At 36.9% G+C, this 27,884-nt stretch overlaps 1 protein-coding gene across 1 annotated transcript in view; it reads right to left on the bottom strand.

Moving 5' to 3' along the window:
* Positions 1 to 3,228: 3,228 nt before the first annotated feature.
* LOC136862799 (zinc finger protein 892) overlaps positions 3,229 to 27,884 on the bottom strand; it is a 231,203-nt gene continuing 206,547 nt past the window's right edge. Inside the window, exons 9-10 of the mRNA XM_067139056.2 lie at positions 9,110 to 11,291; positions 3,229 to 8,990 (exon numbers count right to left, since the gene is read on the bottom strand). Of these exons, the coding sequence (XP_066995157.2) occupies positions 10,508 to 11,291 (784 nt within the window). The 3' untranslated portion in view covers positions 3,229 to 8,990; positions 9,110 to 10,507. The remainder of the gene's footprint in view (positions 8,991 to 9,109; positions 11,292 to 27,884) is intronic.

Genomic DNA, 27,884 nt, shown 5'->3' with positions numbered 1-27,884 from the left:
ATTGATTTTATGGCCCGTGGAGACACAATTAATGCTAATGCGTATTGTGAAACATTAAAGAAATTACGGCGGGCAGTACAAAATCGACGGCGAGGTCTATTGTCTACAGGAGTCATTCTCCTTCATGACAATGCCAGGCCTCATGCAGCTGCGATAACACAACAACTTTTGCAGCAATTCAAGTGGGGAAACCTTCGACCATTCCCCGTATAGCCCAGACTTGGCCCATTCGGATTTTCATCTCTTTACGAAGCTTAAAGACTTTCTGGCGGGAAAAGATTTGACAGCGATGAAGAACTTAAACAAGCCGTGACTACATATCTCAATACGCTGGCAGCGGAGGACTATGACCCTGGACAATACAAAAACTCTTCCCACGTTATGACAAATGCCTAAATTTCCTTGGAGATTATGTGGAGAAGTAGTGTAAAGTATGCTCTTTCCAATAAAAATGTGTATATTTGTTAATATTTACTCCTGTGCCTTTATTGTGCAAACGGTACCACTTTCCGGATGGCCTTCGTATATATCCATGCATCTCTCAGTGGTTATGAACCAATAACATTTTTCTTTAAATTGTTGGATATGGAGTAGGGTTCTTCTGAGAGTAAAGTGAATACCCTCCTTAACTGCTTATATTCTAGTGGTTTTTCACATTAATTTTCACAAAAAATGTTGGTTGGTGTATGTAATGATGGGGCAAGTTCTAGGATGGGTAAAAAATCTGGTGTGCTGAAATTACAGAGTCTGAAGTATCCTAATATTATCAAGTGGCACTGTCTGTGTCATAGAATAGATCTGAGTTTTGGTAATACCATAAACTCAGTGTCTGAGGTGAATGCATTTGAGATTTTCATGCATAAAGTCTATAAATCATACCATACAGCCCCAAAAAATCAGTATCAACTATAGGCCTGTGCAAATGAGCTAGGACTATAAATAGAAAAAGTAGGGAGAATTTTGTCTGTGAACTAGGTAGCTTCATCTCACAGAGCTGTTGAGGCAATTATTAAGAGTTACACAGATCTGTATGAACATTTTCTAATGGTATCAGATGATCAGAATCACAGTTCTAAAGAGCGTTCAATGTATGAAGGTCTCTGTTCTTATATTTGTTCACAAGAGTTTGTGTTTAATCTAGCACTATGAACTGATGTTTTTGATGAAGTTTGAATAATTTCAGAGTATTTGCAGAAAGATTCTACTAGTCTAACTGGTGTCTACAAAATAATTCATAGAAGCATTCATGCTATTGAAATAATGCGAGAATATCCTGGAAAATATTTGAGGGACTCAATAGCTATACAGATTGGAAATTTTTCATGATGATCCACTAAAAATGATCTATATCTGTGGTGAAAATAAATCAGGATACATTTCTCCAGAGTCTGTCCGAGAATATAGAATTTAGATTGCTGAAAACAATTTCCTCCAACTGTAATTCTCAAAGTGTTGCTGCCATTACATCAGAGTTCAAATCACTTAACTAATCCAAGTAGTGGAACCTTCTACATGGCCAGTAGACGCAGTTTGTACATTGATTCACGAAGAGTACTACAAATGTGCACAACTATATGTAAGGTTCTGCATACCATTTGACACAGTTCCTGAAGACTAGTGATTTCATGGATAGTAATGGTAAATGTGTGAAAGACAATTTTAATAAAGTAAAACTGGCTTTATCAACATTGCCAACACTAGTGCTTACTGTGAATGGGCATTTTTCACTTTGGATGTCATTATGGCAACATCCAGGAACCATCCTTTGGTTGAAAATATAGTTTGTTTGTTCATCAATGTATTAGGGACACCAGTTCACTTATGGGATCCAACACCTTATTTACAAGAGTGGTAGCTGAAACATAGGACTGCTGATGACACTAGAATAAGACAGCATCAGCTTCAAGAAAATGAAAGAGACAAGACTTTTTGTAAGTTCGTTTTCAATGTGAGAGTTTGAATATTGTGGCTGTTTAGAAGTAATTTTTTCTATTAAATGTCCATGACAAAGACTGTGCATCTTTTAAGTTATGTAGAACTCCATTATAGGTCAGATAAGTTGGTACTGAACATTTATGTGAATCTTAAAATATCTTCATTAATGATTTGGTACAAAACTATTTTAAATAACTTATCAACACTGCAGTTAAGCTAACAAAGTACAATAATTAATTAACCTAAAATGTTACTACAGCTGTGCTGTGCACTTTTCTTACCCTTCTGATTTTGCATTTTTTTAAAATGTATTTATATTTGTCAATATAGCACTGTTTAATACAAATAATTTAACTCTTTGAGCCATGGCATCCATGTTTATGGAGATAGATTTTAGCTGAACACATCGGGTATCCAGATGGTAACATTGTGCTCCGAGTCATTTGTTCAGCTACCCTGATTCCTTTTGAGCAAGAATTCATGAATACTGAACTAGACTTCCTGTTCACATGTGGCTGATGAATACTGTTGCACTTCTTGTAATTTGGTAGTGATACAGAGTTTTGTGTTACCATATTGGAACAAATATAAAGATTATGATCTTAAAAATATTGTGTTTACTTTAGTTTCCCAAATTTTAAATATATACCCACTAAAACGCACTTCTGAAATACGTCCACAAAAATGGACATCAAATATCTTGTATACCAAAGATATATGACCACAAAATTGGGTAAAGTGATTAATTACACACAGTGTCAATAAGAAATGCATCTTTTTTCAAAACAATAAGATTCATGACTGGAAGGGTTAAAGCAATTATTTTCCTGTTTTAATTGGTCCAAAACCCTTCTAAGCAACCTATTACATGCATGTTCATATTTAATTTTGTCATTTCACAAGTGACTCTGAAACCTATTTCTGTTACCACTGCAACCCATGTCCTAAACCTACCAAATGGGGGATGAAGGCTAGGGTTCTGGCAACTAAATATGGTTACACTTAAGGCATCCGATATCTACTTTTGAGAGAAACATGAAAGGAATAATGACTTGCTGCTTGCTGAACAAGTTGTTCTTGAACTGAGTAGAAATTACTGGAGAAGGAATCACCACCTATGTTTTTGACAAATTTTTCACTTCAACAAATATTCCTTGTTTGACCCTTTACTGACTGCTCTACTGAAGGTTACAGATGACATTAGATATGCAATGAGTGAACAGAAGGCCACATTACTTACTCTTCTTGATTTTAGTAGTGCATTTGACACTGTAAACATAGACATATTGCTGGCCAAATTAAAACCCCTTCATCTAAATCAGACTGCTTTACAACTCTTCAGCTCTTACCTCACAAACCCCAGACAGCGAGTTTTTATAAAGAATACTTAATGGGCAATGAAACACACCAGAGTATCCCAAGGTTCTGTACTTGGACCATTGCTTTTTATTTTTTACATAAACGACAGAGCATCTTGATTGAAATATAGCAATTATCATATATATTCTGATGACCTCCAAATATATTATCACACAGAACTGGGAGATATTCATATAGCAAATGATAGAATGAATGCTGACTTACAAAATATATCATCATATGCTTGTGAAAACTCTATATTAATAAATCCCTCCAAGGCAAAAACCATTGCAATTGGACATTCAAAATGAATAAACGTAACAAAGACTTTAGACATTCCTTCACTCATTCTATCTGGTACCAAAATTCTGTATGAAAGTTTGGTAAATAATCTAGGTGTTGTTATGAATGGAAACATAAATTGGAATGAACATGTCACTCGTATCTATCGATAACAGAGTATATGCCTCATTCAATTCTCTGAAATACCACCAAAACATTTTACCATATGGAAGTCAGACTTATAAAAACATTAGTTTTCCCTATATCCTATTACTGTGATGCCGTATTCATAGATGCAACAAAAGAAAAATTAGAAAGCTACAAACGACTATGAATTCCTGCATCAGATTTATATTTTCCTTATGCTATGACTCACATGTCACACCTTATTACAAGCAACTTTCCTTCCTGAAATTTGGAGCAGAAATCTTCATGTAGCTGTGTTGGCGTTCAGATCACTAACTGACAGAACTTCCCAGTACCCATCATAAAACTTGACATACCTTTCTTCTTTTCACCAGCATAATACACGCTCTGTTACTACACGTGCCATTCCCTTTAGCAGGTCAGCTGCTTATAATTGCTCATTTATTGCAACGGGAACTAGATTAAGGAACTCTGTTCCAAATAACATCCGCAGCAGTAACTCATTAATCTTTCACGTCTTCCTACAGAAATACCTCTTAAGATGCATAAACCAATGGTGTGAATATCCATGGCTAAATGGTTAGCGTGCTGGCCTTTGGTCACAAGGGTCCCGGGTTCGATTCCCGGCAGGGTCGGGAATTTTAACCATCATTGGTTAATTTCGCTGGCACGGGGGCTGGGTGTGTGCGTTGTCTTCATCATCAGTTCATCCTCATCACGACGCGCAGGTCACCTACGGGTGTCAAATCGAAAGACCTGCACCTGGCGAGCCGAACATGTCCTCTGACACTCCCGGCATTAAAAGCCATACGCCATTTCAATGGTGTGAATCTTGACGAGTGAATGATGGTAAGTGTGAGTGTGTAAATTAGTTAATTTTCATTAAATTAATTTAAAATTAATTTTACATTAAATTTCATTTAGTACTTTAGCAAATGATATGTACATACAAGAGCACCCATGCCTGGGGACAGGGGGGGGCGCCCCCCTAGCTCTCAGGGAAAGGCAAAAAAAATCTAATGCAGTCAGGTGTTTCTCTTTCAAGAAAATTTTTTAAAAGTTGGTATTACGTAGAAGTGGTAGTACCGCCCCCAACCAACAGGCTGGGGATACCGTGGGTGATATTCTACTGCGGAATACAAGTCGCCATTCATCTTCCAAAGTATTAAAAATACTACATACCCCCAGGTCTCCCCCCCCTCCTCCCACAAACTGTCAGATGGGTGCCCATGTGTACATATTGGTATAATTATTACCATACCTGCCAACTTTTGAAAAGTGTTGTCAGTAAAACTCACGCACGACAAAAAATCTAGCAATTTTCGACATACCCCAGCTTGACAAAATATAATCATACTTCTGGGCTACCGAATACAATAATTTATGCCTTAAACAGGATACTTAAATGAAATCATATCTACTTACATCATAGGCCAATGATTTGTAGATGAACATAACAATCAAGAAGAAATCCATGTTAAACAACATATATTAGTTTGGAGCATACATGACAGGACTTCCTTGATAAATTAAGCAAACATGTGATAATTTAAAAAGGCTTTACACAATAAAACTTGTTTAACGTAACACAGGCAAGAAATAATATAATACACACTGCAAATCACACGCTAGTTCGACTTTAACGTCACAGTTGTGACCTTTTTAGCTTCCTGCAAAATGTCCTGACAAAATGTTTTGCCATAACAGGAACCAGAACTCCTGGTCTTCAAAATAAAAATATACTCCAGAGATTCATTGGACATGCATGATGTGAACTCTGTTCTACTTTTCTTCACAAGGCTGAAAACGTGTTCACATTCTGCATTGCTATGGGGTATGGTGAGAATAGAGAGCATTACTCTAGAAATATGATTATACTTAAGGAGTCCATCGGCTCCATGAATTCTTGATATTTGTGCCCAACTGGAATCACTTGCAGCATCTTGATTTGCAGTCAAAGTGTCATCTACCTGAAGAGCTGCAAACTCCCTCTGAAGCTCATTCATCACCTCATCTGTGTCCGACTCGTTGGCTGAATGGTCAGCGTACTGGCCTTCAGTTCAGAGGGTCCCGGGTTCGATTCCCGGCCGGGTCGGGGATTTTAACCTTCATTGGTTAATTCCAGTGGCTCGGGGCTGTGTGTGTGTGTTGTCTCCAACATCCCTGCAACTCACACACCACACACAACACTATCCTCCACCACAATAACACGCAGTTACCTACACATGGCAGATGCCGCCCACCCTCATCGGAGGGTCTGCCTTACGAAATTAAATTAACCTCATCTGTACTTTTCATTCTCTTCTTTGCATCTTCAATTTTTTCTAAACTAGCAACTTGAGCATGCTTTAACACATCATTCTTGAGTGGAAACTTGTTGATGATGTAGTCACAGGCAGTACAAAAGAAGTTTCTCATTGATGAAAAGGCGTTTATCTGTATCCTGGAGATCACTCACTGTGTTCGAAGTTTGAATGCCAATAACTAAGTGATCATCACTTAAATCGTTTCTTCCATGTGCAATATTAATATCACACCCACATACCGTGCCAAAGGAAAATTTTTCTCCCTTTCTTGATTTTAGTATGCACGGAAAATCAACAGAATATGATTCTTTATATGTCTGGAAGTACTGTTTCTTATTGGATTTATTCACAATAATATACAATAGGAATGTAGCGTATGAAAATGTCCGAGAACAAATGTCTCGATATGTAATGAAAAATCGAAATGAACCTGGATCACTGAACGCCACATAAAATTATAACAAACACTCAAGGTAGTCTAACACTTCATTAAAACATGTCCAAGCACGCAAAGTCTTAAGCCATTAAACGAACACGACGCCAACCTCGTGAACAAAGAATATGCACATGGTAATAAACATACACACACGTGGAACGAATGTAATTCTTCTTCTTCTTCTTTATAATTTAATGGGCTTCGCTAATAGCGGTATACCCAGTCACTGGAACGAATGTAATTAGTCCAACAAATACAGGAAACTGTAAAAAATGAAGTTATAACACAAATACTAACACTTAATTAAAATTTGTCAACCTTAAAAGGCCAAAACTTTCAAGGAACACCAACTTCATGAACAAAGAACAACACTCACATTGTCAAAGAATATAAGTTTAATCACAGCAAGCGAACGGAGCGGAACGAAGAATTTTCGGAGCAGGGCCTGTCGACACCTAAGATTCACGCGGAAGAATTGTTATCCCGGCTTTAAATTCAATTCCAATAACGACACACACATCACACGGTTAAAAATACCAATTATATCAAAGAATGAGTTATCGACTATGGTGGACTTGCTTTCGACCAAGACCGAGCGTGCTTCGACCCACGCAAACAATCGATTGTACGGAAGTGGAGCGATTATCGAATGTTAACGTTTCAAATTTTTGTCCGTAAAATGCTGCAATTTCTGTAAATTTTATGGATAAACCGTAAAAGTTGGCAGGTATGTATTACATTGCATTTATTTTGAACTTATATTACAAATTAATTTCTTTTAAAATATTTGGATACTGAACAGTTGAAAGGTGCAAAGTGCCAAATTCATGAACAGAAGTTATAACAAAAAAAACTGTCCATAGTGCAGTGTTTTAATTATTTATTCCTCAAACTTCTCTAAGTTATAAAGGAGAGTTTCGTCTCATACATTACTGGCCATTTCATGACAAAGTTGGAATTGTTTGCTGCTGAAGGCAATTCAAACATAGACGTTTATGAAAGGTGCAAAGTCCCGTCAAACTTTTCTAGGTGTTATGTCCTCATTCACCACAGATCTGCATGTAATATTGTTTATGCTCATTCCTTTCCAGGTAAGGGATCGTAGCCTTTAAATCCTTCCATTTTCATCTTTCAGAAGCGAGTTCATTGAGGAACTGGATTCAAAGACAGCCGATTGAACGTCTTTTGCATGTTTCCCCTTTTTGAAGATGCTTACCTTACGGACCCTTTCTATCTCCGTGTAACACTCTTTTACTGATACATGTTCCACATATGATGCATCGTATGTGGTGCTGACAGCTTTGGAAATGTTCAAATTTTTTATGAAGATTCTCTCGTCTGCCACAGCTTGAATGTTAAAAAAATGTGAACTATCCATGGAAATTAATTTGAAAGGTTTAACAACCTTTGCTTCCACGACCATTTTGCATAGGTCACTAGGTACAAATGCCTTCGTCACTGACTTTCTTCTCTCTATTAAGGCAAACTAAGAGTCACAGGGAAGAAAGCTGTGTCCACTAACAAGAAAGTGTTGTTCTATTCTTGTGAACAACCCATTTGCCACTAGAAAAAGAAACACCATCATTCGATTCTTGTTCTGTGCAGCACAGTTGTTGCTCCAAATAATCCCACTGTTCAACACTTTGACAATGCAAGATGCGATTTCATTTCCACCCCTACCAGCAATAGTCTCATCCCACATGCATATGTAAGACTGAAGGTTATCACCTACCGATACTCCCAAGTTGTAACAAGATAACTGGCAGCGATAAAACATTATCACTGTCAGGGAACTGAGATGAACTGATGTCCTTCTTCAAAAGGTTCTGTGCCATCTCTGCCTTCCTATGGTGAAGCTCTAAAGGCACCTATGACTGCAGTAAACCAGTTTTTACTTCAATGTTCAATACGTCACAAGTCTTGCAGGTATCTTTCCTAGGTCTTTGGAAGTAAAGGTTGGGAAACTCTTTCAGAAAGACTCGGCGATAAAAACTGGAACTGATGGTGCTTTCAGGAAACATCTTTTGAAAGTGGGAGTACAGTGTTGCAATATTTAGATCAGGACTGAGGTATTCCTCGCTTGATCTTGCATGGCTATAATGGCTAACTTCCAGGGGAATGCCATTTATGTGATGCTTTATAGTCATTTTGTCATTGTCACTATATTTTGGGTGACTGTGTCTTGTTCTGTGGCCAGTGAATGTTGTATCTCTGAGTTTTTTCTTCTTAATAAGTAATTCCAGCCTTTTCTTTCCAACTGGAAAAATATCCATGAAAGTGCTTTTACACACTGCAACAAGATCACCTTTGCCATTTGGAATAGAATACCGAACTGTTCCCTGCCGGCGACTTTCAGAGGGATTATCATAGGTTCCATGTTGACGATGCTATACTGGTGTGACACTAAGAAGACCCATCAGGAAGGTTCCTTGTGTTGGGTAGTCTTGCTTATAGAATTTAGAATACAAATCTATTTTCAATGCAGGCGCCAGCTCCCTGCACCTTAATCTACAGTTGCATTGTACCTAAAAGAAAGAACAATAACATCAGCATGTTTACTGTACAGTATACTGGAGATATGTACACATTCAACAGCTATCATATTATTCAGATTTCACAGCCAGTGATGGGCTTAAAATCATACCTGTGGTGAGGGAGTGTTCTTAGCTGGCATAACTTTTTTGTGTGTGTTTCATAGGCTAAACCCTTCATCTTCAATATTTTCTGTTCTCCTCGTAATGTTCCACTACCATTCTTCCTTCGTCTCCTACCCATGTGGCTTTCAACCGCCATAACCTAAAATATGCACATCACATATGTACACAATGGTTCCATATATAATATTTAATTTGTATGACAATGTTATATGATTGTATATGAGATATATTTATGCAATAGTTATACACATACCTTATAATTTGAAAAGCAATGAGTCACAAAACAGGAGTGAATGGCAGTCTATGCATACGTATCAGACAGAGCACCAGAGACAAACAAAAACAATTGAATGGTATATTGCACCATTCTTATGAAATCATCAGGGAACTTAGCACTACTGCCATCTAGTTGTGGTATTTCTATCCACTTGGAATTCTCAGCAGACTTAGCCCTTTGCACCTTTCAAACCACTTATCACATTTTTCACGAATTTGGCACTTTGCTCCTTTCTAGTTTTAAGTATCCATTTAATATTCTCCACAATGATGTGGTTAAGTGTAAGAGAGGACCACAAGTCCTAACTTCGCCACTACTAAAGACAAATAAATAAATAAATAAATAAATAAATAAATAAATAAATAAATAAATAAATAAATACAAAAAAATATTGCATGCGAATAAGACATATGATTGTGGAACAGCCAGAACTAACAGAAAAGATGGGACATTATCCCACAGAAATACCAAAGGCCTGAAATTGAAAAGAGGGAATTCTAAATTCATGCAAGCTGAAGATATCATTGCCACTGTGTGGCAGATAAAAGAGATGTTGCCTTCCTCAGTACTAACAGTAACCCTGAAGTTTTTGTAATCCTGAACAATGTACAGTTGACTATCAATAGTTTTTGTACAATTTTATAATAAATGTCTATATTTTCAGGATGAGGCTAAAAATAATTAATTTCATTCTGAGGATAACATGCATTTAAATATGGCAGGAGAGAGTCGAGATGGTAAAAACTGAATAAATAAAAAATAATATAGTATCTGTGTCCCACACTCAAACCTATAATGTATAAGACTCGCACACTGTAGCACTAGCCTTGCTCTTACCATCTATGCTATACTGCACCACGGGACAGACATTTAATTTACATATTGGATCTTTTAAAGTGCACTCATAGTTTCTGTTATTTAATAATATTATGGCATAACAGCTTCCTACTTTTGTGTATGCTGTAAATACAAAGATATTCGTTTTACTCTGTTTACTGTACATACCAGAAGGGCACATGTTTTCAGGACTATACAAAACTGTGGTTTGCATAAACCAATATTGGTAGGGGCAGCTGATTCACCCGGTTTATGGCCATGACAATGATATTCAATCTGGCGTATTTTCAGTTTTGATTATAACAACGACTGTAGGATTTACTTGGCTATTTCTCTTCATAGTCACAAAGTTTTGGATGTACTCTTCATTTTCCATTGCTGCAAACTTTCCTCTCGATCGTTCCTTACTCTCTACTTCACTCTCTGGTAATATCAGACGTAATGATGGCTGATCACCATCTATTGTATCTTCAGACACACACAATTCCACAGTCTGACTCGAGACAAATGGATCAACATGACTGGTAATATTATCTTCAGAAGTGGTCAATACTGCCTGATATTCATCAGAAACAACATCTCCTTGAAATTCTGTGGAGTTCTGAACAAAAATAGTCTGACTAATTCCTGCCAAAGATTCATCATTAAGACTTGCAAAATTCTCAGTCTCCAATGGTATTCCTGAGTTAGGTTTTTCAGTATCTTTACCAGTATCATGAGAAATTTGTTGGGCAACATTTAGAAGTAAAGCAGTTGGATCATCAACAGCTTCTTCTTCTAACCTTGCATCATTATCTGAAGCCATTCTGTTTGAATGATACGAATGTTCATGCCTTTTTATTCTATTTATCCTTTTCAGTTTTGCCTGCAGAAGTTCGAAACTCATTTGTTTCATTTTCTCTGCTTCACGTTCCTGTAACTCTGAGAGAGTAACACTCCTACCAAGCTTACTTGAAAGTTGCTGCAAGTATTCTTCAGTTAATTTCTGACCCTTTTCAATCCACTCTGATTTCACTGATTTGGCATCAGCATCAACAAGCTGCTGCTCCTTGTACCTACAACAAAAACAAATAGAACACAAGACATAACTTTCAGATCACTACACTCTGTTGTACAGCAAGTATGAAATAAATCAAGAGTTCTTTGACATTTCCAGGATCAGGAGAAAAACTGAGGGGCAGCAAGTCCAACTGTTATGGCCTTAAGCCTCTAAGGAGATGATGATGATGAAGATGATTATTGTTGTTTAAAGGAGCCTAACATATAGGTCATTGGCCTCTCTGAGGAGAAGAACTAAAGTCCTATCTCTGGAAGTGGTTCTTTGAAATAAAGAGGGTATTATAGCTATACCTGGGTCAGTCTGGAAAAATCATCTCTTTCATTTTTACGTGAATACTTACTCAGCAAATTTCTTTAGTTAGATCAAAGTTACTTTCTATTTCTTTTGCTAGCACTGGTCACAGTAACACTCAGAGGTATCTGGTGATGCTAGAGTGGGAAAAGTCCAGGACTGGGAAGGTAGTGGCTGTGGCCTTTAATACACTTTTATTTAAACATAAATGTATTTTCATTTCTAAATAATATTCATCAATTCGTAATATATTAAAAAAGGTGAAAGCAAACTATATAAAGAAGGTGATAGGTGTATCAAAAACGACACGATCTAGACTTGTATATCTCCTCGCAAGGGAATCATTTCTCATAGAAGATCTCAGGACAAGTATGCCACTACCGAACACCGGTGCATCAAAGAAACTGCTAGCAAATCTAACGGAGAAGAGAGAAGAAGTCCAATCAGACTTCTATGGCACAGGGGCAATGATAGATCGCTCGTGGACAAAAGCTAATTTTGAATTAAGGCATGTCATTACAAGATTAGCAGTTCACGGTTTTCATCACCTACTCTTCAAATCAAAACACTTCCATGACCCAAGTATAGACTGTGAGTGCAAACTCTGTGGAAAAATGTGTGAACAGTACCACATTGAATTCTGTGCAAAAAGAACAATGTCTATAAGTGATTATGCAAATATGTAACCCATCAATGTAACCTATATTCTCTGTTATGGCTATTTGGCTGCATTAAATATATTAATTAATTAAAAAATTATTTTGTGATTTGATAGAATCTGATGATGTTCTTTGAAGAACAAAGCATGTCATTCTGTTTTTAAATAATGTTATCTATTTCAGATATAATCTGTTTTCTTTTTCAGGTATTTTCTAAATTTAAGTTATACTGAATTAATTTTGACAAACTGAAATACCTTACAGTTATAAATTAACTATGCCAAAATTGAAGAAAAAGGGCTTCCATTATAACAAAACAAAAAATTTACAGAAAAGAGGAGTTTGTGTAAATCTCTACTGTGTAAAAATGAGGCATAGAACTGAAATCATTGAAACTTGTTCTTAAATGGGACAACAACACACACAATCCATTAAATATAATCACATACTACACATTTGTAATGTTTTAGTGAAAACTAAAGGAATGAATTTGTGGCATTTTCTCCTTAGGCATATAATACTCTGACAGAACACTACATTATATCCAGTTCCTCATACGGATACCTATGTTTTCCAGTGCAAGCCGTCCTGAACTGTTAACACATCTCTGACGGATAGAAAAAAAAAAAAAAAAAAAAAAAAAATACATAGGTGGTACAAACAGCAGTCAACTCTGCAAATCTCTACAGTTCGCAGCCTTCATTTCTCATCTCTCAGGATACTTTACAGGTACGGTAGCATAAAGTCCTCAAGGCTTGAATGAAGACCATGAGATTTCTGCAAATTTACTTTTAACAGAGTTTATCTGATACTAGCCTGCCTCCATAGCATAATGGTTAGTGTTATTAGCCACCGTCCTCTGGGGCCCGGGTTCGATTCCCGGTACAGCCAGAAATTTAACAATGGCAGGAGGGTTGGTATGTGGTTGAAATGGTACATATATAGCTCACCTCCATTGGGGGTGTGCCTGAAAAGAACTGCATTACCTCGGGATGAGGACACGAGTTTACTTTTACTTTATCTGATATACAACCAGCCATGTAACATGTGCTTCTTTTCCAACAAACCTCTCATTTATGAGCTGCTGAAATGCCAAAATATCCCCACACATGTCTCGTGCAGTTATGCACTTTTAAATATCAACTGCCAGCTCAGGTATTCAATCTTGCAACCTTGAGCAGTGATGCTCCCATCCTACACAGTCAGTCATGATAATAATAACAGAATAAAGCACAGATTACAGGAATCTTCCAGTATGCATTCGCTAGCAACACAGTCTTACCTTAGACTTCATTGTGTGAAATACCTAAAGTTACTTTCACATTTATTTTGGGAGGAAGACTTTGTTCCTCTACCTGACAAACTGTGGCCGAATGAAAAGAAAAAGAAAAGAGTTTGCCACTAGGTAATTCCATACCTGAACAATTCTGCATTAGAAAATATAATATAAAACAAATATATGCTTAGTATGTGCCAAATAACTGAAAAATGGCATGTGAGGAATAGACAGGTATGTTTATGTAGCATAGATCTAGAGAAGATATACAATAGAGTGCCAAGAGCAGATGGGATGGGATGGGATGGGATGGGATGGGATGCTTAGTAGGTTAATACGTGCCCTCAAGTGGATTTATGTCGACAATCAGGAACAAGTTTTTGGTTCACAGTATTAAGAGATTAGGGACCAAGCTCAGTAGCTCAGGCAGTAGAGCATTGGCCTTTTGAGCTCAAGTTGGCGGGTTCAATCCTAGCCGAGTCTGGTGTTATTTGAAGATGCTCAAATATGTCAGCCTTGTGTTGGTAGATTTACTGGCACATAAAAACTCTTGCGGGACAACATTCTGGCACCCTCGTGTCTCCGAATACCAAAAAAGTAGTTAGTGGGATGTAAGAACAATAACAGGCAAGGTCATTCATTCATATTCATCTCTGTTTATATGGATTGTTTGCTGAAAGATATAAAATAGCAGTGATGGATTCAACTGGGTGAAAAAATAGTATATGCGATGGCTAGGTCTTTACGGCAGACTGTGTTGAAAACTTGCAATATTCAGGAACTTGAAAAGAAAAGCAGTGGTTATTATATAAAAATCAGAATTGTCAATATAGAAGAGAAATCAATTGAGAAGAATCCTATGAGGTGGGAAATATGAAGCACCTCAAAAAATTGTAAAAGTAGTTAATACGTAAAACCAGTAACATTATTACAAGAAATATGAAATTGAAAATGAAAGACCTTTTCAAATACATAGACTGTTTATTCTCTTGGGATGGTATTGAACCCTTTAACTTACCGTTCCATCATTCGTAGTCTGCTTCGGCTACTTCGGTAGAGCAATATCATCTCTCGGATCTCGGGGTCGTTACGAGTTGTTTTACTGTCACTTCATTGACCAATCGATAGCATTCAGAGGTGACCGTAACTACTTCAAATCAGGAGCAAAAATGTGCTTACTAAACATTTTTATTCAATGTAATCACGATAATTTGTTTACTAAATAGGCAAGAAAAGTCAGTTAAACTTGTTATAATGCAGTCACAATGCATAATGTGAGTGGTAAAATTATCTTGAAATTGTTTATATTATTGTCGTCCAAAGAATGAAAATGCAATAAAAGATTCATGGACAAGAAAAACCAGAAAAAATAATAGAAAATCTGAAAATCGGGCAACATTTGATCAAAATGATAACTGAGAGTTAACCCACAAGATCCGTGGAAAATCTGACCTTCAACAAATAGAATTCCAGATTTACATTTAATTAAGGTTATTCACCAGTCGACTATTGGATATCAGAACATCCCTCGAATGGATTCTTAATCAAACCAAATCGACTATTAGTTGGATAGGTTGCAAAATATTACTTGAAAGCATGGTGTTCATTACAAGTTAACAGCAATTGTCACAATCAAAAAATAAAATTCCACCTTGTATTGTCATCTTGTGACACCCTTAAGTTACAGAGGAATCCCGATGCTGAAACATGCATCACCCCAAACAGACGTTCAGAAGGAACCAACAACATTTTATCCAATGGGAGCTTACGTTACATTGTTCTGAAGGAACTAAACTGCGAAATGCAGGAAGGCATTAATTCATTATGCGTTTAGAAGAATAATTACACACTTTCTGAATATGCAACTGTTAAGAAACAATGTTAGGTTTATGGTCCACCCAATCAACTGTCGTGTACCGCCCTCCCCAAGGGTTCTCCCCAATGGTTCGAACCGGCAGACTGTCAGATGAATGGCAGCTGGGATTCGCAGCTGAGATTCGATCTCAAGGTGTCAAGGGAAATAAACTAGTATCAGAGTAATAACCAGTAATACGGGACACCTTGTAATGTCAGAGTACTGTATATTAATTATATTGAGACTTTAATAATTGGAAAGAAGAAGGAACATTTCAGTAAGTTACAAGTAGTAGTCAGGCAGAGAGCTTGCGAAATGCGCCTACGAAAACATGCTGACAACAGCGGATGTTCGCTTGTTTGTTATTGACAAGCATTGTCGGTATGAGAGCAGGCGGCTCGCCGACAAAGGGGACAAAGCCAGTACAGTTGCACTCTAGTAAAGAAAAGGAAACAAGAGTGCAAGAGTAGGACAGAGACAGTAGTGCCCAGAGAGCAGCACCTACTGAGACAATTAGTTCAGAATAGTAATTGAGGGCGCCCCTACAAGGCGAGCAGCTAGGTAACGCCCATGGATCCACCCCTAAGGTAGTGGGAAGGGATTGACCTTTGCTTCAAGGAGAGCAGATATAACCCTAAGCCAAGATGGCGCGGGGCTCTCTCTCTACCAGTAATTCGTACTCTTAGGACCAGGCTCTTTCGAGCAGTCAATCCTGTCAGTGAAGTTATACATAAGTGCTGCAGCGCAGAATTCGGACTTAGCGCATAGCCGTAGGGTAGGCGCGTGAAACAAGCTCTCATCAGATCGAAATATTCAAACTTGTAAATATACTGTATATAGTAGACTTAGTCGTCCTGGATAATAAAGGACAGTGAAGCTAATTCATCTTTTATTTTGGGAGTTGCGGGACAGAGTTCGCACCTACAATTACCTCTCTACTTTACCGCTCGGCAGAACAGGTAATACGCTAACTCCAATGGCCTGGTGACCGAGCAACTAGAACGTCTCGCAGGACAGGTAGGTCACGACACAACACACATCACTTTACAAGTATTGATTGGGTGGACCATAAACCTAACATTGTTTCTTAATTTTAACTGTATCAATACGGACCTATATGATGAAGTTCGTAAATTGTACTACGCAACTATTGACGAGCAACTTGTTCCTTTTAGAGGAAGATGTAATTTTCGAGTGCACATCCGAAGTGAACCAGCTAAATATGGTTTGAAAATTATGACACTGTCCGATACTAAGATGTGGTCTTGATTTATGAATTTCATTTTCCGTATTGACATTTACCAATCTTCATAAAAGGGAAGAAAAATTCCACCTAATCAATACATTTATTTTCTTGTAAAGTATTACAATCTAGAGTTAGACTTTAAAGTACATTAGTGTGTTTATGTAAAAATATTTTATAGAGGTCAACACGCATTTATATTTTGCCTAAAATAATATCACTCCAGCAATAAGGTATAAAGATGTAACATGATATTTTATTATAATTATCACGCAAGCTTTATTTATCAAATTTTAGTGATAGTCTATTCACGATTGTACATAAGTATAAAAGGGATTCGATTCAACAGAATAAGCAACAATACCTAAGATAGATGCTTAATCAACCCAAGGATGCATTCTGTCAGCCCAAGGGCATGTATATAATAGACAAAGTTTTGTAATTTTAATTTTTAATTTTAACACAACGCTTAGAAATTTGTAAGTTTTTAAGTAAGTTTTCACTGAAAATTATGAAACAGTATATCATGAAGGTCTTTCAGAGATATAAGATAGAAATGCAAATGTGATTCTGATATAGCTGAGGATGACCTATGAAGGGTCGAAACCGGTCCTAGATTGTAATACTTTACAAGAAAATAAATGTATTGATTAGGTGGAATTTTTCTTCCCTTTTATGAAGACTAAGATGTGGTATCTCAGCAAATGGAAATTTACATTGGCAAACAACCAGAGGAGCCATACGTAGTAAATAACTCGCCGACAGAACTTGTAACAAGGTTAGTTTGACTTATTGAAGGGAATGGGCGTAACGTAACAACTGATAATTGGTTTTGCAGCATTCCTCTTGCAAGAGAACTTCGTGAAAAGAAACTGACTCTAGTTGGTACACTTCGTAAGAATAAGAGGGAGTTACCAGTGGATTTCATGCGTGCGAAGGACAGAGATGTAAAAAGTAGCCTGTTCAGGTTTCGGGGAAAGTCTCATTTTCTATGAAAATGTATAGCTATGAACGACAGGAGGCTAGGAGTCTCTTGTCACAAAGAAGAACAAATTTGTAGTTATTCTAGTGTCAATGCATTTCGATGATTAAATTGATACAAATACTGGAGATGAAAAGAAACCTGCAATTGCAACAATGTACAATATGACTAAAACAGGAGTGGACACAGTGGATCGAATGTCTGGCATATATTCGACATCACGGAAATGGAGACGCTGCCCATTAACAGTATTCTTCAGAGTGCTTAACATTGCTGAAATTAACGCTCAGATCATATTTTCTTCAAACAACCCTGAGAAGAAACTTGTACGCTGAATGTTTCCGCATGAACTTGGGACGGAATTAGTTAATCCACAAAGCGTAAAATTGTCTAAACCGAAAGCCTACCGAAGAACATTTGGGAAAATACGGCAAAACTACCTGGTGCTGATGACCCCAGTAAGACGACAAACGACCCAGAACGAGCTCCGAAACAATCACAGTGCACAGTATGCCCTAGAAACAAAGATGTAAAGACTAAATCGTACTCTGATCGCTGTTGAAGAGTGATGTGTCTTAAACATATGAGGAATGTGTGTGAAAAATGTTACCAAGATTCAGGTGAACCACAACGTGATACAGACTATGTTTCTGACCTTGTGTTATGTTGAATGTATTCTTACATGTCTTTACTTCAATCTCATAACAGAAACATTTAGTGTAATTCAAAAGTATTCATGTATTAAATTGTTTTGTACTGAAATGCAGAAATTTACTAATAATATCAATATTTTCGTATGCTTGTATTTTTGTAGATGAATATTGCGCATGTTATGATTTTCACATGCTAGTCTTGTTTGTAAATCTGTATTACAAATAATAAAATACATTTTTGGAAAAAAAAAGTTTTTGTGTAGGTTGTACTGTGAAATGATAGTTTGGGTGTTGACAACACCCTTCACGACTACTAACGTTTCAAATGAGTGAGCAACTCCATGAGGGTTAATGTCGCACTGACACAGATAGGTCTTATGGCGATGATAGGACAGGGAAGGTCTAGGAGTGGGAAGAAAGCAGCTGTGGTCTTAATTAAGGTGCAGCCCCAGCATTTGCCTGGTGTGAAAATGGGAAACGACAGAAGACCATTTTCAGGGCTGCTGGCAGTCGGATTCGAACCCACTACCTCCCAAATGCAAGCTCACAGCTGTGCGCCCCTAACTGCATGGCCAACTCTCCCGGTAGCTAATTTAGTTTCCATGAATGAAGACTGCTTCATATCATAAGCTGTCAGATCACTACTTGGTAAAGTGGAAAAGGAGCAGGACTTAAGTTGCATAACACGTAAGACAGGAATACCCAGTGGATGAATATACAAAAGACTGAAGATTACATTCGCTAAGTGAATGGTCCAGTTAGGGAAGATGACACGGAAGTTGTGAAAGTGGCTAAATGGCTTGCTCATAAAATATACATGATATGAAGGGTACAGGAAAAGAAGGGGGCTCACTGCATTTTTTGGAAAAATTGCAGTCCTCACTCCATCTGTTGGGTTCCATTTGAACCTTCTAGTGACCAACTTCATCTGTAAATAAGGATCTCCCTGCAGAGATATGAGCTGAAGAAAAAAGGGCATACAAGGAAAGAAGGGGCTCATCGACATACCTGCAGGGCAAGAAGGAGCTCGTTGTATTCTTCCCGCGCTCAGTGTACGAGCAGCAGGAGGTTAGCTATGCAGTGTTGTTTGTGTGTGCGTGGAGACAAGGGATTGTACTAGACTACTACTGTGTTTCTTAACTGTGTCTCTGTTGTATGGACAAGCGAGACATTATGGAACCGAAAGCAAAGAAATGTAAATCCTACGGTAGACTGTCTGTAGCTAATAAAAAGCTAAAACTGCAGTCCCATGAAATGGGGAATGACTATAATTGTGAGCACTACTGTTTTCAGACTATTCCGGAAGAAACAAGAAACAAGATCTTACATTCATTCAATCTTCTTGAATAACATGATGAACAGAATATGTACCTCTGTGGATTAATTTCTGTTCAACCTGTAAACAGACCTGCAACTAGTGAATCTGCTGTACATTACGGTGCAACATACAAGTACAAGGTTCGTGGTCCAGTTAGGGAAGACGACACAGAAGTTGTGAAAGAATTTGATGTATGCCGCAAAGTCTTTATGGCTATAAATGGCATAAGAAAGAAAAAAAATTGAGTACCTTGTGAAATCCTTACAAAACACAGGTTCAGCATCAATGGATATGAGACGGAAACATGGACAACACCACCATAAACTTAGTGTTGACACTGTAAGTAGTGTAAGTCACACATAAATCCTTTCAAAGGCCGTCAAAGCCACTACAGCTTACATGATTTGTCCAACCTCTACCTGCCGGAAGATCTAAATATTAACAAGATGTTTAAAATGTTCAAAGAAAAACATCCAGGTATCCAAGTAAGCTATGAGACTTACAGGAGCATATTCTGAAAAGATTTCAATATTGCCATTGGTTATCCCAGGACTGATACCTGTAGCATATGGGACGAGTATATTGCTAAAAAGAAAAGTACAGAAGCAGAGAAGAAACTAAAATCCAGCTTGGAAAAGGTTCACAGATTGGACGATGAATTATGTCGGCTGACATTAATCAACACTGTTCATAAGAAAAAAGCAGAAGCATTTTATTTGAGAAAAAGAGGAGATAAGGAGAAAGCTAAAAGACAATGTGAATTTGAGGTGATTTGCTTCAACTATGGGAGAAACTTGGCTGTTCCTAACATCTCCACAAATGATGTATAATACAGGAGACAGTTATCTGTGTTTTCATTTAATGTCCATGTACTGCCCACTTCCCAAAGTGTTTTTTATGTGTATCCGGAGCATGAAGGCAAAAAGGGAAGTGACGATGTATGCTCCTTGTTGCATCACTTCATCTACAACTATTTAGACTCAAACGTAAAGAACCTCAGTATGTTCTGCGGTTCGTGTAGTGGACAACAGAAGAACTTCACCTGCTTTCAGTTCCTCTACAACTTGGTGAACGTTGAGAAAAAACTGGAGTCTATCACTGTAACATTCCCTGTAAGGGGTCATTCCTACCTTGAGAATGATAAGAACATGGGTTTGGTGAATTCCAAAAGCCCAGGCAACTATTCCTAGTGACTGGATCTCTATCATCAAAATAGCTCGTCAAAAGCCCTCACAGTTCGACGTTGTAACAGTTGACCACACAATGTTTACGAGTTGGAAGAACTTGTTAGATGAGAGGTATGCAAAGAAGTCACCATTTCCATCCTGGCCAGTAACAGAGATAAAGATTCAGAGAGGACTGTTGTTGAGCTTCCAGACCACTTACAACGGCGCTTGGGAATCCGTCTCCATAGCAGCGAAGCGGAAGAGACATCATCCTGAAGAACAATTTGACCTGCCAGAGGAAGCTTATGAAGGTTAAGTGTATCATTTCCTTCATGGTGTAATTCTCACCTTCACCTAATTACCCTAACATACCACAATGAAATATAATATACTGCTTTTCTTCCCTAGGAGCTTTGCCCATATCTGCTGAGAAGTTCAAAGACTTGCAACAATTAATGAAATTCTGTGGTGATGAGGCAAGGCAGTATTTCTCCAAAATTCCTCATGGATGACGAACTGTAGCCTGTGCTACGTGAAGTGATGGACGTCTGCTAAAATTATTATACGTAAAATGTGATTTTGTGCCTGTTAAAGACTCGAAAAATGTTCATAGTTTATATATTGCTCGTGTTAGTTTAGTAATACGGTAATAATGAAAATAAACAATAATACAGAGACTTCAGACAGTGGTTCAGTGCAATGAGCCCCTTTTTCCCTCACAGATGTACGTAGTTACAGAACACTTTAATGTTTTTTACCTTATTGTGTGTTTAAAATTCCATAATGAAAATAAATTATACATTTACAATGGATATACAAAGATTTGTGGATTACTTGACTTCCAAACAGATAACAGTACAGGTTCTACAAGGTTTTGAAGTTTAAAATGCTTCTACTGAAAAGTTAGTAAACTGTTCATGAGCCCCTTCTTTCCCTGTACCCTTCATATATGATACTGGTCTCTACAACTAGGATGTGTTTGGAAATACCTGTGTTCAAGTAACAGTTTTATTAATGCACTTATTTTGCTGACATTCTTCTTTAACGTACAGCCTTATTTAACAGGTTCATTTTTCTTTTGTAACACCAAAAAAGATTAGAAAAATTGTAACCGTACGAGTATGAAGCCCGGATTTATTAGGTTAGGAAATCTCATTATATCAATTAAGGTTAGGAAATTTTGTAAATTAATTTGTTGTGTAAATAGGGGAAATCATATGATTTTATTAAGCTAATATGTAAGAATATACTACCATAAGAATTGTTTGTAATTAAGAATTATGGGAATATGTATATTAGGTTATTTGGTATAATTTATTAATTTTGGTGGAAATCTGTATGTGTGGAATGGTAATGGAGATTGCTAAAGATTATGAAATATGGGAAAACAGTGGCTAAATCGAGAGAAAACGGTTTGAAAATACCTGTATTCAAGTAACAGTTTTATTAATGCACTTATTTCGCTGACATTCTTCTTTAACGTACAGCCTTAGTTAACAGTTTCATTTTTCTTTTACAGTGACTCATTTATTCAGTTTCTCATTGATTCAGTGATATTCTGATGTGAATTATGCTGTTGTTTCTCCTGTTGGAATTCTCGTAATGATTCTGATTTTGTCAGGCTAGTTTTAGACTGGGAATTTTGTCTTATTTTTGATAATGTGACTATTGAGTCTACTTAAACTTACCACACCTATTCCATAACTGTTTAGAGGTGAAGGTATTCTGATACTCTGGTTGGGTAAAGCTGTGAGTACTACCATGCAATGAAGGGTAAATTCAATTATCAGACATTTGGGAGCTGAGAAGAGGCAATGGATACACTCCAATATGCCTGTGGTGGTGAGGTACCAGATCCTGGTTGCAAGAAGGAATAAATGTGACAATTTGAGGTTAGGGGTCACACTAAGTGAATTGGTGTGATGATACATACAGATAGGTGGTGCACCTAGTCCTCACAAACTAGAGTGCAAGTGTATTTACATTTGATGTAAAGGTGCAACAGGAATGAAGTATGGTATGTACTATAAATATTTTAATTATGAAAGATTCTAATCATAATTATCATATGTATTTTAGGTCAGAATCCACAACATCCTTTTGAAATCAAGCATCCCAAGGAAAAGCAGGCAACAATAAACCAATCCCTTCGATGGTCACGTCACTACCGCCTGTGAGAAACGTCTGTGCATGCTTGGTAATGTTAATCTCGCTGGCTAACAGATACTGTCCTCAAGTTAAGGCCCAATGGTCCTCAAACACAATCATGTCTCAGCAGTGCGGTTATAAACAATGAGCCAGTGCAATTAAGTCGTCAACTGCAAATGACACAGCCCAAATGCAATTTTCAATCTACCTGCCTTTCGGTAGCGAGCGTTTATTTTCAGGAAAATGCAATATTATGTACTAACAATATTTTTACTGCTTATACTTCATGGAAGAGTGAAACATCGCTGTTTCTGTACATTTTTGGTTATTCATAGCGAGTACATAACACACTAGAGATTTCAATTTTATCCAAAATACTAAACGACACAAAATTACAATTTTCCAGTCCCAATGAATTCGTGTTAACAAGGCTTTACTGTAATACAATATTAAACAAATTGTACATAAATTAACCTCTGTGAATACCTACAGCACACTGTACCAGGAACCATGTATGGCCTGAAACATAATTTTATTTAATGGAAGTCAGCGCAACAGGACGACCCTACCATGCAAAGTAACGCAACGGAATGGCTCTGGCATGCATACAGCAAGCAAGCTACGTCATGTAGGAGGGTGATGCAACTATAACGTGAACACCACCTGATATTGTTGAACATACTAGAAGAAATTTTACTAACCTTGGAACCCACTGAGATATCAATTAATGAGATACGCCATTGTATAGCCCATTATTTAAAGGCAAACTTACTGCAATTTCATTAATATCGGCCTACGAACTTAAGAGTAATTCAGGTGTAAAGAAGCTTGATTTTTCCACGAGGGGAGGAAGCTGACCTCAACAGATTGGTATAAAAGAATGGGGTTCTGCTAGGTCAAGTCAGTTCAATTCTCAACTCGCTGCCTTCGTGTAGTCATGCTGAATCATGTAAACGGGTCCGCGAGGTTCGAATTCAAGACATCACATCGTATGAACTCTACGGTAAAGTTTTCGACAAGACATATAAAACAATAACTCGTGTTGGAACTTAGAAACTTTTTGAGTGATATGATACTAAATAATTTCAAAGTGTTGTCAAAAACTTATGACATTTAATCACTTTACAGACTTAGTATTTTCAACTGCAAATTGACAAATTTATTTGATTTAAACTTGTATTCATATTCGAATGAAACTGACTTTAAACATTAATGAGAAATAAGCATGTGATTATTAAAATGATTTTCAAGTGAAATAATTGAACATTTAATCTGTCAAACTAATTTATTACCTTTAATACATGTGTAATAACTATTGGTTGAAGTTTTAATTAGGCTAAACCTTCATCACAAGTGAACTGTATTTGACATAGTATGACACTGCCGTCATAGGAACTTGTAAATATCCGTGAATTAGGTATTTTGTAATGGAATAAAACTTTGATTTTTGTGTGTAAATATGTTATAACTGTGCTTCAACATGAACAGTGAATCCAATCTAATGAGAAATAACAATTTTCTACCAGTGATTAAACATTAGAGGAAATGCACCTAGTAAAATACGGTGCTAATTTTACTATTACAAGCATAGGACACTCACAAGTTAATCTTGTCAGTTGAACTTCATGTTTATAAAGTTTATAAGTGACATGTTGAAACCCTGACCGAGTGCCTATTTTATCATATCAACCTGCTATCATTTCGACTACGTGGGAGTTGGAACGTGGAGACTTCATGGAATTTAAACGTGGTTACTACGCGGGAATCAAACGTGGTACCATGGGGATGGCATCACAACACCAGCTGCCAAGGACTTCATATGCTGTTTGTTGAACTGCATTTCTCTACATTTCCAGTCCTGATATCCAGATAATTCAGGTGATATGAGTGCCTCTCTAAACAAACTTGAGATTTACACTGACTACCTTTATTACAAGTCGAACTTTAAAATCAGTGATTTCATTCATAATTCAACGAGTTATTTTGCTCATTGGAATTCACATTACATTTTATAAGTGTTAATTGACAATTATTCTAAAATAGACTATAGCACAGAACTTTAGAAGAAGATAAAATTTACGATATTTTGAAGTGTTCAAATATTAAAAAGACTCTAGGAAAATCCGTTTTTCAACTGAAAAGATGTTATTTTGAATGTCATTTTTTGTCATTTAAACAAATACTTGAACTTTATGAACTTTATCATGAAAGAACTTATTGATTTTCAAAGAAAGATAATCGTTTCATGTTAAAAGATAGACAATTATAAAAATTGATTCTATTTCAATTAGCCAGGTGACATTAACTTGTTCAGAAAATATTTTAATTTGATTTAATGCTACGAGTCAGAAATAATTGGGAACTTATTCATCAAATTCTCAAGCTGAATAAATTAAGTTTTAAAATCTGTCCATTATTTCGCTCTACATCTACCTCTCTCTGTACCGGCTCCGTAAGGACCGTACACCTCTTTGCAAGATTCTCATGCCCATATCCTAATTTTTCCTGGTATAATATATTCAATAAAATGAGACGTTATAGCCTACAAATTCTAATAATCCATCTTTTCCAGTAATTTGGCATTCCTCCCAGGGCCAGATTCCTAAGATTGTACTGTACCAAATATTATTTTATAATATAATATGCAAGACAGTCACATTGGCAAAGAATGCATTTTTACGGGAGAAAACCCCTTAAAGATAAATTGTTTCCAACTAAGTGATTAAGTGTAAAACTAAGACCAATGTGAGTACTGTAGATAGCTTTCTAGTTATCAGGAAGGACAAACTGGTTAATAACTGGTTCGATAGAAGGCAGATCAGACTTAGGATTCCAGCAAGACAGAGCAGATATACTAGATTCGGGAGATCAAACGGACTGTGTCACGATTGACTTATCCAAGGCATTTGACAGGGTAGATCATGGGAGACTACTGGAAACATGACTGCAACTGGAGTACACAAAAGAGTGATTGAATGGATGGCTATACTACTAGATAACAGAACTCAGAGAATTAGTGTAGGTGAAGCTTTATCTGATCCTGTAACCATTAAGAGGGGAATTCCTCAAGGCAGTATTATTGGACCTTTATGTTTTCTTATTTGCAGATGATATACTGTATAGAGTAATAAATAAGTTACAAGATTGTGAGCAACTGCAAAAAGATCTGGACAATGTTGTGAGATGGACAACAGGCAATGGCATGATGATAAACAGAGTTAAAAGTCAGGTTGTGAGTTTCACAAATAGGAAAAGTCCTCTCAGTTTTGATTACTGCATCGATGGAGTGAAAGTTCCTTATGGGGATTCACTGTAAATACCTAGGTGCTAATATGAGGAAAGACCTTCATTGGGGTAATCACATAAGCAGTACTGTAAATAAAGGGTAAGGATATCTGCACATGGTTATGAGGGTATTTATGGGTTGTAGTAAGGATGTAAAGGAGAGGGCATGCAAGTCTCTGGTAAGACCCCAACTAGAGTATGGTTCCAGTGTATGGGACCCTCACCAGTATAACTTGATTCGAGAACTGGAAAAAATCAAAAGAAAAGCAGCTCGATTTTTTCTGGGTGATTTCTGACAAAAGAGTAGTGTTACAAAAATGTTGCAAAGTTTGGGCTGGGAAGACTTGGGAGAAAGGAGACGAACTGCTCGACTAAGTGGTATGCTGATATAGATTTATGATATAGAGATGGTGAGGAATGACATTAGTAGACGAATAAGTTTGAATGGTGTTTTTAAAAGTAGGAAAGATCACAATATGAAGATAATGTTGGAGTTTGAGAGGACAAACTGGGGCAAATATTAATTTGTAGGAAGAGGAGTTAGAGATTGGAATAATTTACCAATGGAGATGTTTAATAAATTTCCAAGTTCCTTGCAATTATTTAAGATGATGATGATGATGCTTGTTGTTTAAAGGGGCCTAACATCAAGGTCATCGGCCCAATTATTTAAGAAAAGACCAGGTAAACAGATAGGGAATCTGTCACCAGAGCAACTGCCTTAAATGCAGATCAGTGGAGATTGATTGATGCATCATTTGAGAATACTTTCCTCCAGCAATATAAATGGGATGTTGCATGTTACTGACAATCCATTTACTCCATTCACACTTTGTGAAAGTTAGGGTACTATAAGCGATGAACAGCATGAACGAATGTTTTCATCAGGTCATAGCCACAAGGAAAAAACGTAACCAAAACTGGTAGAATACTGTCGTGGTGGGGCATTATTGCTCATTGCTGAAGAGAGAGATCAGTTTGAACTATAAGAGAAAATCATCACAATGCAAGGCATTTTAAGTCTTTTCATGGTATGTACATATTATTTTGTGTTGACAGTGTGAAGCATGATTACAAGTACAAAATTTTTTAATCTATCAATTTTTTCTGTCACATAACATTTATGAATTTAACATTAAATCTTGGATCACAAGATTATAATAACTGATCTTTATGAACAGGGTGGACTAGGGAGCGGTGATAGGGGTACAGGGATCTGGAAGTCAAGAAGGGATGACAAATGTGAATGTTGAACTGTAGAAGTATTGTAAAGAAAGAATAGTATTAAGTTATTTATTAGATACACACTTACCAAATATTGTAATAAGGGTTGAATCATGGCTGAGAAATGATATAATGGATGCAGAAATTTTCACACAGAACTGGAGTGTTTATCATAGAGACCAGATAGGAATGGTGGAAGGGAGAGTAATAATTTTGGTAAAAGAAGAATTTTTAAGCTATGAAAAAGTTAAAGATGTCAAACATGAAATTCTAGGTGTAAGGCTCATCTCTATAGATAATGGGCAACTTGATGTTTTTGGAGTGAAGAGACCTGAAAATGGTGGCGTCGATAATGATCCGGAATTATATGATAAGATAATCAATTATGTGGGAAACTATACGAAAAGGAATTTGATAGTAGCGGGTGATCTCAATTTACCAAATGTCAATTGGGAAGCTAATGCAAATGACAGGAAGCATGATCAACA

Source organism: Anabrus simplex, chromosome 2 (genome assembly GCF_040414725.1).
Source record: "Anabrus simplex isolate iqAnaSimp1 chromosome 2, ASM4041472v1, whole genome shotgun sequence".
Lineage (NCBI taxonomy): Eukaryota > Metazoa > Arthropoda > Insecta > Orthoptera > Tettigoniidae > Anabrus > Anabrus simplex.
Note: the sequence above shows the minus strand (reverse complement) of the source record. Positions and strands in the feature narration are given on the sequence as shown.